The sequence below is a fragment of the Crocodylus porosus genome, unplaced genomic scaffold, assembly GCF_001723895.1.
Source record: "Crocodylus porosus isolate Cpor-Errol unplaced genomic scaffold, CroPor_comp1, whole genome shotgun sequence".
Lineage (NCBI taxonomy): Eukaryota > Metazoa > Chordata > Crocodylia > Crocodylidae > Crocodylus > Crocodylus porosus.
In genome coordinates, this window is record NW_017728907.1 from 31170107 (window position 1) to 31184055 (window position 13949).

At 41.7% G+C, this 13949-nt stretch overlaps 1 protein-coding gene across 1 annotated transcript in view; it reads left to right on the plus strand.

Moving 5' to 3' along the window:
• The window catches only part of DPYD (dihydropyrimidine dehydrogenase), a 672292-nt gene that overhangs the window by 499338 nt on the left and 159005 nt on the right, over nt 1–13949 (plus strand). Inside the window, exons 15-16 of the mRNA XM_019531048.1 lie at nt 507–575; nt 4226–4309. Coding sequence (XP_019386593.1) covers nt 507–575; nt 4226–4309 — 153 coding nt within the window. The remainder of the gene's footprint in view (nt 1–506; nt 576–4225; nt 4310–13949) is intronic.

Below are 13949 nucleotides of genomic sequence, written 5' to 3' on the forward strand. Positions count from 1 at the left end.
CTTTAAGAGGAGGCTTGATGCCTGCCTAGCTGGGATCATTTGAGCCATTTTTTCTCCTGCCCAGGCAGGGGGTCAGACTTGAAGATTTGCAAGGTCCCTTCCGACCCTACTTCTATGATTCTATGATTCTATGATCAATAATTAGAAACCAAAAGACTAGAAGAAGTCCAGCCTTATAACAGAAAACAGCTAGATTCCGTAATTCATTCATTACTTTTTTACCTAGGCCTGCTTCTGTTTACTGACTTATTTGGGAATCGTCTGGACCCTGCACGGTGAAGAGAATGTCAATTCCTCTACAGCCTATGTTCTTGCCAAATAACTTTAAAAAAAACTAATAACAATGATCTCTCTAAGCTCTGTTGTGTCCCACAATGTAGTCCCCATGCGCAGCGTTTTAATAATTAGTATGTTGAAGCACTATATGATACTATGTTGTTAAACATAGTTAATAATATTCAGGATATACAGCATCCTAAAAATGATTGTATGTATTTTCTTTTCAGATTGTAATTGCCAGTATCATGTGCAGTTATAACAAAGATGATTGGACTGAACTTTCAAAAATGGCTGAGGTAATGTTTATTTTAATATTTTTCTTCAATTCTTTTGTTATGATTTTATTCTTTGTAAATAAAGAACTGCAATAAGAAACTGGAAGAAATGTATTCAGAATGAAAAATGAGAATTTAAAGCATGTCCATTATAACTTGTTTATTCTGTGTTTTCATTAAAATGATGGAAATGTAAATTTAAAGGAAATCTATTCCATAAAAGTGGTCCCTTGGATTTTTAAACACAACCTGAAAAGCCTTTAGTCTTTGAATCCATATACTTTTTATTTGCATTTTAAGCAAACTGTATATTATGACGGATGCCCTGATAAAATTTAATTCTACCTTTGAGAGCCTAACTTGATCTTACCTTGCCTACAGGCACACTGGTTTGACAGCACCAAAAGAAATTTTGAATATAAAACTCTTGAATATTTAAAGTATAAAAGGCTCATTTAATGCTATTCTAGTTTTAATACAGACTCTAAAATGATAGCAGAGAAAGCCACTGTATATAATAACAGTCAGCAGGCTTCCTGTAATATAAATCCAATCTTGCACAAATGCAAACAACCAACCATACACCCCAAATTTGTATTTCATTTTCAAGAAAAAGGCCTGTTTAAAGAAAATATAGGTACGCCTACAGCAAATGTTATAAGGAATATTTGATTAAAGACCGCAATAAATTCATATACAAATGTAAATGTATCTATAGTTAAAATATTTTTTTTAAAAATTAGGTAGTGTCTTTTGATCCATAAAGGAAATAGGTGTGTTTCTATATTAATGTAAGATACTAATAACATACTTGATAAAAACAGTTAACTAGTCATTATTCTTTTACAAATATCACACTCACATGTGTGTGTACTTATCTGAATGCTTATATGTATATTATATAAAAGTATGTATATAATTGGGTTTTTTCCTGAAGTGTTTTACAAAGCCTCTTTTAAAGTGATCTGGAAGGATGCTTCTCTGTTTTCTTTCAACATTTTAAACCTATGAGGAAAAAATCACTTTAGGGACTTAGGGAAGTGAAATTAAACATTATCAGTAATTGGCTTTGTGATCTTCAATGCTAGTCCATTTTATACCTGTATTTACCTAATTGACCATGAAATCTTTTGTGGAATCCATGCTTGACATGGGCTTTACCACTTTTAAACTGACTATGATAAATGGCTTTATCATGCCACTTGCTCCTTTTCTTTTTCTTTTCTTTTTTTATAAGGTGAAAAAATACTTAGTGTTTTTTAATCTGTAATTGCTATCAAATTGGAAAAAAAAGAACTGCCCATTTTGAATCTGCAGATGTATCTGTACTAGCACTTTGGGAAGGAGAGACTAATTGATTAAATTAATTTTATAATATTTAAACATATGGGACAGTAATTCTTATTCTCTAAAAGTTGGAAAGCACCCAATGTAATATAGGCATGAACAGAATCAAATAGTGAAATTCAGGAATATTTCTGTAACATTTTAAGACCTTATCCAAAAGAAAATAAATGTGGCTTTCCAGAGTGCATAAGCCCAGAAGGTTGTGAATTCTGTCACCACAGGAGGCCGACCTATTCACACTAAAGGTCAACCTGTCATGGAAGAGTAACACCTGCTCCATAGTCACAAGTTGTAGAGCTGACCAGGTACTGGAAGGCTCATGAAAATGATGGATAGCTTTTCCCATGATCGCACTCCTTCAGAGCTGCTGAACCATGGCTACACAGCAGGCAAAAGTTACTCGAGTTCACTAAGCAAAATGCAAAAGCAAAAGAAAATTGTACTTATGTCTATGTGATAGAGAAAGGAGGGAGGCTGTTCCTTGAATTCTAGTCCACAGTAACTTGGAAAGGGGAGGATGGAATGTGTTGTACTATCTCCAGTTACTTCTTAATTTTCCCCCCTTTGTAGTTATCTTAGGGAAAAGGTCCAACACTTTTTATATATTTATCAGTAAATACCAGTGTAAAATGGTTTACAATTGATGATCACAAAGCCAATTACTGATAATATTTAATTTCACTTCCCAAGGTCCCTATAGTGATTTTTTTTCTCATAGGATTATAATGTTCAAAGAAAACAGAAAAGCATCTTTCCAGATCACTTTAAGAGAGTCTTCCTAAAATATTGCAGGAAACTAAAAAAAGAATACATATACAGGCCCTGTGTGCACTGGCAACCTCAGAGTCTTTTTATGGGTACTTGAGTAAAGGGCTCTGGGTGTCTCAGTTTTGAGAATTTTGCACAATCAACTCAGAGGAAAATGGCTGATTTATTTTGGAAGCAGGATATTTTTAAGTATATTTCGATATATCCTTTTATTTTCTTGTGATTTATTATAAACTACACTTTACTTTCCCCTTCTCTTGTCCATTTCTTCTAAACTGTTTTCAGCATTTGCCCTTCTTCCTACTAATCAGTGAACACAGTTAAAATTTCCTGAAAAACACATTGAGTATAGAGTTGGTTTAACCAACATTGTAATGTTTGTGAATAGGTTGATTTCAATAAAATTGTCAGATTACTAGGTTTGAGGCATCGACAAGAAATTGCAAACAGAAATTCCAAGTATCTTCCAACCCCAAAGAAGAGCCTGTTATAATGTTTATAAACTATCTGCCATTTACAATTTGTTTGCTGCAAGCAGAATGTTAAATACCTACAATAAATTAAGGGGGCATGCCTCATATAATCAGGTTGGTTTTTTTATATTCTCCTTAGTTTTATGTAGTCATAGAGATGGCTAAATTGTTCTTGGTACAGTAAGATCCTCCTAATTTCAGCCTCTCAAATTTAACACAGTCAGTTTTTCATACATGAAAAAGTTTGGATAACAGTATTGTCATTATTATACATCTTCCTGTTACAGTGCCCAGCAAGATTCCAGCAAGGACCAATAATAGGAATCTTGGAAAGCCTCGAGAAAATCTATTAACACAAGATGGCTCACCTAATTTTGCAGGCCTAAAAGGCTTCAATAGTCTTTGAATAAGCATCCACTCCTTTAAGTGTGTTCACTGCTGCATCAAACCAAACCTTGGAGCTTTCAATTCTGATAACTTGTATAAGTAGAAAATGTTTCTTTCACTTTATGAATAAGGTGTCCCCATGGACTGTTCAAATACCTTTCAGCTTTGAATATCTGTATTCTTAGTTAGGCTCAAGTGCAAAGATCTAATTTATTAGCATTTCTTAAGTAGTTGTATTATTTTTCACAATGTCCTTCTGTCATAGGGAAAAATTCCTCCCAATTTGCTGAGCTCCAGTAGTCTAAAAATCTGAAATGCAGAAATCCCTTTTCAACATGAAAAGCACTAAATAGAGTTGAGGTGACAAACTATGACTATCCATGTTTGTTTCTATTTAAATATTTGTTTCTCTTTTATAAATTAACCTTAATTTCAAATTTCTGTTTTTGCCTCAGAACATGATAGCATTCTTACAATGGCCTCCTCTTGAATGATATTTCCAAACATTTTAGTTTAGTGATGTCTTTTCTATAAAAAATTGTTTATTTGTCACTAAACATCAAAAAAATGCTGATGGACATAAATCTTGTCATTGACATTAGTTGTCTGTTTCACATTGTCATTTATGCACTTGTACCTAAGTGAAAGAGTACAATATTTAGGGTTAACTTTTTTTTCTTTGTGCATGTCTTACAGGATTCTGGTGCAGATGCCCTGGAGTTAAATTTATCATGTCCTCATGGCATGGGGGAGAGAGGCATGGGCCTGGCCTGTGGGCAGGTAGAACTTCAACAGCTATCTCTTTCATGTCTTTTCAGCAATTCAGTGCTAGTGCATTGATAGTTATACCTCTGGGGCAAAGACACATAGAGCAGGTTTCTGGCCTGAGATTTCCAGGTCTATCTTCTTTAAATATTTAGTGCTGAAAAAGTGGGAATTGACAGAAACTGAGATTACACAAAGCGCTTAGTTTTGCTGAGGACAAGAATGCATTATGTCTTTGACAGGAAGCAATATGAAAGCAAACTGTTTGCAAAAGTGCACAGAGAAATTGTGTCAATTTCTGGTTCAGTGTCTTTTACTTATTAATATTGATATAATCTTTTAGAGCCATGCAGTACAAACTGCTTAAGTTCATAGTGATTGTGTAGGAAATGGGGCACAATATTAATTGCACTTAATTTTTAGCCTATGATTCTAATTCCGTACTTGTGTTTTGAGATCCATAAAAATAATTTAACATATTAATGATAGGTGGTGATGCCATCTATACTTAAGACTGCCCACAACTTTCCTGTTATGCAACCCCATTTTCTGTAGCATATAGCTTTATCAAACTCCAACTGTTTGAAATGAATTTTTCCATGCCGGATGTCTGTCAGGCTGAATTCTTTGAGGAATGTTAAACAAAATATTTCAGAAGTTTCAAAGAGCAAGATTATGAGAAATATTTTGTTTTGACTTTACCTAAAAACAATAAATAAATAAGATTATAATCATTTAATTTAGTGCCATCAATAACTGCTGTCTTGCTTTCAGGTGAGCAGATCTACTCTCACCTTTTTTCTGCCACTGCTTAGGCAGTATGAAAGAGAAATATCTGCCAGAAATATTATCTGGGGCACTGAGGACAAAACAGTATGTGATTGTATAAATAACAGTTGGATCATAAAGTACAGATACAGGAGAAGATGGGAGCTGAACTAAGGTTTTCCATGTAACTTCAAGTTTAACAATTCCCAACTTTTGAGTACTTGATTTTGTTACCTTAATGTTCCTTTTAAGTAGTTTTTTAATGCATGTAATATCTCTTACTTATATTTGTGAGGGGTGCATGTATATGTGTTATTATAGTAGACACTAAGGGGAAAATTCTTCACCTAGTGAAAAGTCCAAGCTAACCTTGCAATCAACATTGTGTTACTTGACTAAAGAGTAGGAGCAATTCTGTTACCCAATTTGGCCATGTCCACACATGCAGGCACGTGTGCTTGTAGTGGCACAAATTTGGGCAAACTGCCCTAGCCCAGCTCCTCTTGGCTCTTCAGTCATGGGGAGCTGGAGGCTGGGGCCAGCAGTATAAAATAGTGGCCTGGTGAGCAGCTGAGGGCTGCTTGCCCTCAGAAGCTTCTCTGGTCTGTCTAGCTGATGTCTGGGGATGCTATCCCACTGTGCCACCTGGACTGCTGCATCCGCTCTGACCTAGAGTGGCCCCTACAGTCTGTACCCAATGCAGCAAGCTGGCAGTGGGGACTGCCACCTTGCTGAGGCCTGCTACCACCTGCTACAGCATCCAACCCCTCAGACCTGTGGCCCCGTGGTATATCACAGCACTTCAAGCGAGAGCAGCAGCAGACCAGCTAGGAACACTGTCACCTGCAAGGACCACTCCTCCAAAGGCAGCACAAGAAAGACAATGTGTGTGGCCATCACTGCCCATTTGCAGGCCTACCCTCCTGGACAGCCTTCTCACACCTGCATCTAGCTGCCTTCCCAGTGGCCTCCATTCCCATCCACTGCCAGGACTGCAACAACATAGACAGTATGGCTGTTGTGAAAACAAAAGCAACTTTATTCCCCCCTCTCTCCCCAAAACTTCCCCAACACCAACAGTTCAACATTCATAGCCCCACCACCATTCACCCCCACCATGGACAAACCCATTCAAAACAAGAAATAAATGGAAACTATTTAAGCAAGCACCAGAGGGAAGAGAGATGGTCCTTAGCGGTGGGGGAGGCACAAGGAGGAAAGAATTATGGGTTAGGGACCCCAGCCTGGTCTTGGCCCTGCCAACACCCCATGTGTGGGGGCCATGTCAATGTGGCCAGGGCCCCAGCTGGTCTGGGCTGAAGGGTGAACACTCCTTCTCAGGGGCAGCTGCTGCAGGTAGACCTGGGACCGGGAAGGGGGAGATAGGAGCAGTGCCCCTCAATGGCCACTGTGGGCCTGCTGGGGTGCCAGCTGAGCCATCAGCCATGCAAAATGCTCCCAGCCAGGTCCTGCCCCTGGTGGTGGGTGCAGGCTGTCCAGAAAGGTCAGGTACGTATGCCAGAGCTGGCACAGACTAGGATACAGCAGCCAGGGCAGGGATGGCAGCTAGAGGCTGCTGCAACACCCTGCCCTCCGACTGGATGGCAGCATCAATGGAGGCCTGCAGTTGCCTCAGCTCTCCTGGGTCAGCTGCTGCTCCTCCTTTATCTCCACTACCAGCTGCTGTAGGGCCACACTCCTGGCCCACACCTCTTCCAGGACAAGGACCTGGTCATGGCAAGACCAGTAGAACTCAGCCTCCAGCCAGTGGTATTCCAAGGCATCCCAAAGGTGCACCTGCTCTGTCCGGATAATCCCAGTGGCAGATTTGAACCCTGTGCTATAAATTAACAGTGCAGTGCATGATTGAACATTTGTAGTTTGTGGTGCCTCAAAGAGTTTTGCAGCACCACAAACTACACATGCCTGCATGTCTAGACATGGCCCTTGGGTATATAAGTACCCCCATAGTACAATCAGATCACCCATTGGAGATGCATAGACATGGAACCATTTTATACTTCAGACCAGTAAAACCTAATTGTTTGGAAACTGGTCTTTAATCACCTAGAAGGTGAAATTGAATTCTGCCCTAAGTGTGTGGAGTGGATAATGTACACACATACACTTTGTGCATGTATGCAGGCACCAACTGAGCAAAGCCAGTGGAAGGCCACTGGGAGAGCTGAAAGGGTGCATCTTCATCTGAACCTAAAACAGTATGTGACCCAGGTGCAGTGAGTTTTTAGCTATGACGGTTTAAAAGAAGCCCTTGACCTGATATACAGAAGGAACCATAAGGATTTCTGTTGAGCCCTGGGCACTCATCATTTGATGCTCTCGCAGAATTGCACTTTGCTTGGAATGTGGTATCAATATCCTCTGTAACTTAGAATGCTCCTTTTTTAAATAAAAACTGCTGTTGATGCTGTGCACACCACTGGCTACTTTTCAGAGTTGTGATTAAAAGAGAGAAAAGAAAAGTTGAAACTGCCCCAAGAGCATTTCATAGGAACAGCAGTTAATAGGTATCTTTTAAAAGACATATTTGGTCAAACAGCAGCAACAAATATCTGCAGCATTTTCCATCCTTTTCTTTTTACTCATTTATGAACCAAATTCTATCCTTAGATCTGCTGTGCATATCTCAGTAGCTTGGTATTTAAGGACTGTCTCCAGTTCCAGTGGCAAAGCCCCATATTGGGATGTGATTTGGTCAAAGAAAACCCCGAAGGGCTCCACATGGAAACAGAAATGGGCAGATTTCAAGCTCATTTTTTTGAGCATAAGTTATTTTCCACCTTGACTGTCTGGAATAATATATGCATGTGAAGTTGCTTAGATGTGCAGTCAGTAGGGAGCTGTCTGGCTACATGAGTTTTTACATATCTTTCAGCTACTGTAAAATCAGAGAACCAAATGCAAAATTTGAACACTCAGGGCTATCATATGGATTTGTGACACTCCTTAGAGAAGTTTGGATCCATAAACCGGGAAGATGATTACATTATGTATACATATATGTTTGCATAACACTAGTATTTCTCTGTTCTTTATACAATGTGGATATTTTCTTTAATATGCACTTATTTCATCTTTTCTTAACCATCTCAGGATACCATAATACAGAAGACCAGAACAGAAAAGGGCAAGCTATTTTACAAGACCAGTTCAGAGGTTCTTCCTCAGTGTTCCTCAAACAGGAATGATGCAAATTTTTATTGATTTCCAATTGAGTGTGCCAAAGTAAACACGGAGTAAATACTGGGGAAGTTTGTGATTAGGTGTACAGCATCTTTCAGTGACCCTTCAAAGATGTTCAGCATCCAAAATGTTTCCTATCCAACATAAGTATCCCATAGAGCATGTGATACGAAACCAGACAGTGCCATCAAGTGTTCTGAGTTGCATCCCAATGGGCATTTTCTCAAAGGCATGCCTAGCTGAAAAGTAGGTGGGGAATAGTAGAACCAAGTGAATTTAAAACCCGAATTAGGAAGTTGGATACTCTGTGTGAAAACAAAGAATCCAGTATGTAGAAGCCAAGACATGGATACGTTTCTGCACAAATTCAGGGAATTCTCAATCTTTCTTTCACAACAAGATCCACCTCCTAATAGAAAGATTTCTTGTGGATCATATCCTCCCCCCATTCACAATTGTATAACATAGCTTGGACAATTAAAGGATTTGTTTTTATGGAGGAATAATAGTAGGAATGTACGCGTGTATATGTATATATATATATATGTGTATATATATATATATATATATATGTACACATTCCTACTATTATTCTCTCTCTCTCTGTCTCTCTCTCTTTATGTTTTAGCTGTCTGTAATGTTCTTGTAATTTTTATTTAAAAAAATGATCACTGGCCAAATACAGACATTAAACTTTTACTGATATAAGTGATCAGAAACTGGTCTGTACGCGTAAGAGAACAGATGTTCAGCACACAAAACTGTTATATCTGAACAGAACAAAGTTTGGTGCACACAGACTAATTTAAAAATGGTGGAACCCAGTCTAAGATTTCTCCCCACCCTCCCATCCCAGCAGATGAATATGTGTTCTGTTCGCTACCTATCTGAAGTACACCGCTTACAGAAAACCATGTAACTTAAGATGGATTCTGCTTTGGGCTTTTTGCATGTCTGAACCTATCTCCCTCTGTCTACTTTTGTTGTTCATTTTATCCCTTACACTATGGGGTATTTAGGGATATGTCCAGAAGTTTGGAAACATCATTCTCTTTTATTTTGTCCTCTTTTTTGTCTACCCTCAAACTCTGTTACAGTTTCCTACCATAGATTCATAGATGGTAAGGTCAGAAGGGACCTCGGAAGATCATCAGGACCAACCCCGTGCACCAAGCATGATAATTACCATGATAATTTTAAGAATGACTTCCAGGTTTATGCAGAGCAAATGTAGGAGATATAGACCTAAAAATGGCTGTTTGTTTTATACTGCATTATGGTTCTCAGCTTTTTATTTGATTTTAATTCCCAGCCATTAGTGCAGACACTCTGGCACCTAATAGCGTAGCTAGCCAGAGGGCAATATTAAGAGGCATCTGTATTGCTGCCAATAGGTTACTTAAAGCTGGTTCTGTATGAGATTTCAATTACATCTACTAACACTGTTTAATGGCAATACAGTTTGAGTTTGTTTGTCTTTTATAATAATTTGCACTGAAGTGTGGCAATTCTGTTAAAAAGGTGAACAGAAACTTCTTCATTAAGTTAAGCACAACTACTGACTCCCGTTCTGATATTCTTCAGCAGGAGCAATATAACCCTACAACACTTAATATGTTATCTATTTTTACAACTGTAGTAATCTTACTCATCATAGTTCAAAGTTGTAGTAATTATAGCTTGGCAAAAAGTTATAGTGCTTTCAGATTATAGTGTTCACATTTTAATTCAGAAGACCTTGTTAACATTAGACATTGTTTTTCCCATATTATCACTGATTTCTGATGAGATTTCACCACAAAATATTCCTCTTAAGAAAAAATAGCATTATATCAGGAGCCATGAATAGACTCTTCCAGACTTAAGAAGCCAGATTCTTCAAAACAACATTAAATATACAGCACCAATACTATGACTGGCAAACTGAAAATGTCACAGCTGTAAATTCTGTCTCTTTATTCCAGGAAGATCTAAGATTGAGGAAATGGTTACACCTGACAATTTGGTAACTTAGGTTTAACCCTGAGTCCCTTTGTTGGTGATGTTTACATGGAATCTTGGGTCCATTTTTAATGTCACATTAACTAAACATCTTAAGAACAAAACAATCTGTCACAGTTTCACATACAAGTTTATCAAAGGTTTTTGTGTTTTCCTCTAAACTATTAAAGAGTGAAAAAAAGTGAAGGAGTTCAATTTGCTGTACAGGTGTTACATTTAGATTGACCAAACCAGGGTTAGGTTGATCTAAATGCTCAACTTTGCAGACATTCAGAGGGGTTAAAGTGGACACAGATGGCATACATGATCTAAGTAAAGTCATCTGAGTAGGTGTACTAACTTGATCAAGAGCAGATTAACTTGATCTAGGAATGGGTTAAGCCGAACTCTCAAATGACTGCACACATTCTCAGTGCAGCCCTGGGGCTGGGAAAACACAGCCACTGGCCCTAGTCCTGAGGCTTTGCTAATCCCACTCCTCCCTCACTGACTGAGCTATTTTATCGCCCTGATCCTATGGACCTGGTAGGGATCCCCGTGGATCTGCTAGCCCCTACCTCCAATTTTGCTACTCCCTCTACAGACCTACAACTCCCCTCCTCCCCCCAAATCCTATCCATGTCTCCCCCCACCTCAAGTGACTTGCACCTGTTTCTCCACATGATTCCTGGAAGTGACAAAAGCCTGGCAGTGGCAAATGGCTTTAAAATATGCCTCCTACACCTATACTGGGTGTAGTGAATGCTTGTTCACACTCTAGATTTCTAGAAAAAAGCCATTACAGAGGTACAAAAGAACTAGGGAGCAAAGAAAAGCACAAATATTTACCCATTAACTTGGAAAGAAATGGTTAACTTGATGAGGCTGACTTTTTCAAGAATCCAGAGAAAATACATACATTGACTTTTTAAAACTTTAGTATACAAATGTTAAAGACAAATGCTGATAGTGCAAAGGTATGTGGCTCTCCCAGGGGCTGAGCATGAAATACATATTAGCAACAAAAAATATAATATCGCTGGAAATTGAAACCCCCTTCTCCATGCCCCTCTGGGATTACACCTGTAGGCCCAGCTGCCTATCTTCCACTTTGCAAAGGGCCCCCTCAGTGGCCCATTACGACACAAACTGGTCCATTTTTTGTTGTAAGGTGAAGTGTCCAAATTCCAATGTGACAGGTAAACCATGAACCAAAAGAGTTGGAGAGTACCATTGAAGCTGGCTCTTGTGATCCAGTTTCTGCAGCTTTTTAGAATCACCATCTTGGCCTGGCCCAATAGAAAATTGGCCAGACAGACCACACACCCCTTGGATGTTCAGTACAGGAGTGAGAAGATATGCACAGTCTTGGAGAAGTCCAAGTTCAGCATGCCAAAGAGGGTGCTGAGGACAGCAAAAAAAGGCTGCAGCTGGGAGCAGTCCAGGAGGGTGTGGAAAACAGTCTCTACTTTCTCTTCACAGAAAGGGCAGGGCACTAGTGCTGATGAGTCTGAGTGGTGGGCAAGGCCCCATGCAGCTACTACTGGAGGTTGCTAGCTCTTGGCAATTAATAGCTTGTACAGGGTGTGCCAGAACAGGTGGGCTTGCTCTGGTATTGTTGCCACTAGGTGCCACCTCCAGGTCATGTCAAGGTGGGCTATGAGAACATGGGCGTGAAGCACTTTGACTAGCCATGTTTGCAGTGCCCTCCCAGACAGGATCTCAAGGCAGATCCCACCACTGTTTTTGCAGGATGTGAGGAGGGACAACAGAGTGCTAGACCCACCACTCTAATTGCTGTCTGTAGCCAGAGAAACAGACAGTGATAGAGGGGGTCTGTCTAGCATGCTGCCATCAGGGAAATCACATTGGTTAGGGGCAGACGTTATACATAAAACAATTTGTGATCAGAAACTGGTTTAAACCTGTAACAGAACAGAGGTTCAGTGTACATAAACCACTCTCAAAATGGCCAAAACTGGTTTAAGATGAACCTTGTTGAATGTATTATCAGACTTAACTGACTGAGGTCAAACCAGTTTATGGAACTTCTGTCCCAGACCCCTTCTTAGTTTAAGTTAAATCGGAGTCCCCCAGCATCCCAGCATTCTTTTCAGCTGTGGGTTGGGCTGGACTATGCTGTCTGCTCCAGAGAGCAGGGCTGGCCCAGCCCTTCTGCTCTCTAGCCAGAGCAGCATTAGGGGTGTGGCCAGATGCCAGCCCAGCATGGCCTCCTGAGACGAAGGGGGCAGGGAAGGTATTTATTCTGCCCTCCCTCCCCTCTCCCCCAAGGTCTGCCTTGCCAGAGCAGAGCAGCCCCTGTCAGGCATTCTCCCCTCCATCACTGCTGGAACAGTGGGGGGCATGGCCAGCCCCGGCAGCAGCCTCAAGTGAACGGGGGGGATGGAAGGGGGTTTAATTCCCCCCTGCCTCCCCTGTCCCACTGGCACGGACCCCAAACAGAGTCTGCCCAGTTTTTCCCCCCTGCTTGTGGCAGGGCACAGCCCCAAACTCCCAGAGCCCCTCTCCTAGCCAGTGGGTGATTCTGCTGCACTTTCCCAACTGCTGGAGCTGGGGTTTCACTTGGGGCAGTCTAAGAGCAAAGGCCAGATTGGGAGGAGGGGAGAGGGAAACGAAATGGCCCCCAGCCCAGGTGGGGACATGCACAGAGGGATTGCAGCACTAATGGCTTCATCCTGGATGTGAGTCTTGCAGAACAAGGGGACCCAGGCTGGGCTGGGCAGGAAGGGGGCTTGAGTGTGTCAACTCTAGCCTGGGGCAGAGCCAAACTGAGCTGAGTATGCAGCTGGGGGAGCAGCTCCTGTCTAGCAACCCCTTCTACATGCTGGAGAGCAGCACCCAGGCTGCCCCGGCCCCCACAGCAGCATGCACAGCACAGGCTTACCCTCTCAACCCCAAGCACTATTACCTGCATCCCTGACCACTGGACATGGAGCTGACTCGTCCCCTACCCAGTGGTGGTGGTGCAGCATGGGCCCATGTGCCAGGTGCAGGGCTCTAGCCCTACAGCTTCTCCACCACAGCTGCTGCTGCCATCAGGGGGCCTGCCCTGGCCATGCTGGTAGGTGTCACCTACATTGCCAGAATGTGGTTGGTTGCCATGCAGGTAGACAGCAGTGGCAAAGCTGTAGGGGTTGTGCCCCACAGCTGCTACATGGGATCATGTTGCACCTATGGCTTTCCCCCCGCCCTGCCATCTGCCCCCCCTCCAAGCAATCAACTGAAGTTTGGTGACACAGGCAGCACCTACTAGTATAGCATGGGCAGGCCCCCCTGGTGGTGGCAGGGAAGCTGTAGGGGTAGAACTCTGCCCCTGTCACCTGGTACATAGGGCCATGTTGCACTGCTGCTGGATAGGGGAAGAGTCAGCAGTGCACACCCATCTTGGTGCCCAGTGGCTGGGGGATGCAGGTAATAGTGTTCAGTGCTGAGGGGGTGAGCCCATGTCATGCACACCACTGTGAGAGCCACTGCTGGCCTGGGTGCCCTGCTCCAGCATGTACAAGGCGCCCACATACAAAGGGACACCCCAGGTACCAGGTGACAGGCAGGAACTGTTCCCCCAGCTGCATACTCAGCTTGGCTTGGCTTTGCCCTGGGCTAGCACCAACACTCAAGATCTTCCCCACCCTCCAGCCTGGGTCCCTCTGCTTGGCAGGGCTCACATTCAGAATGGAGTCGC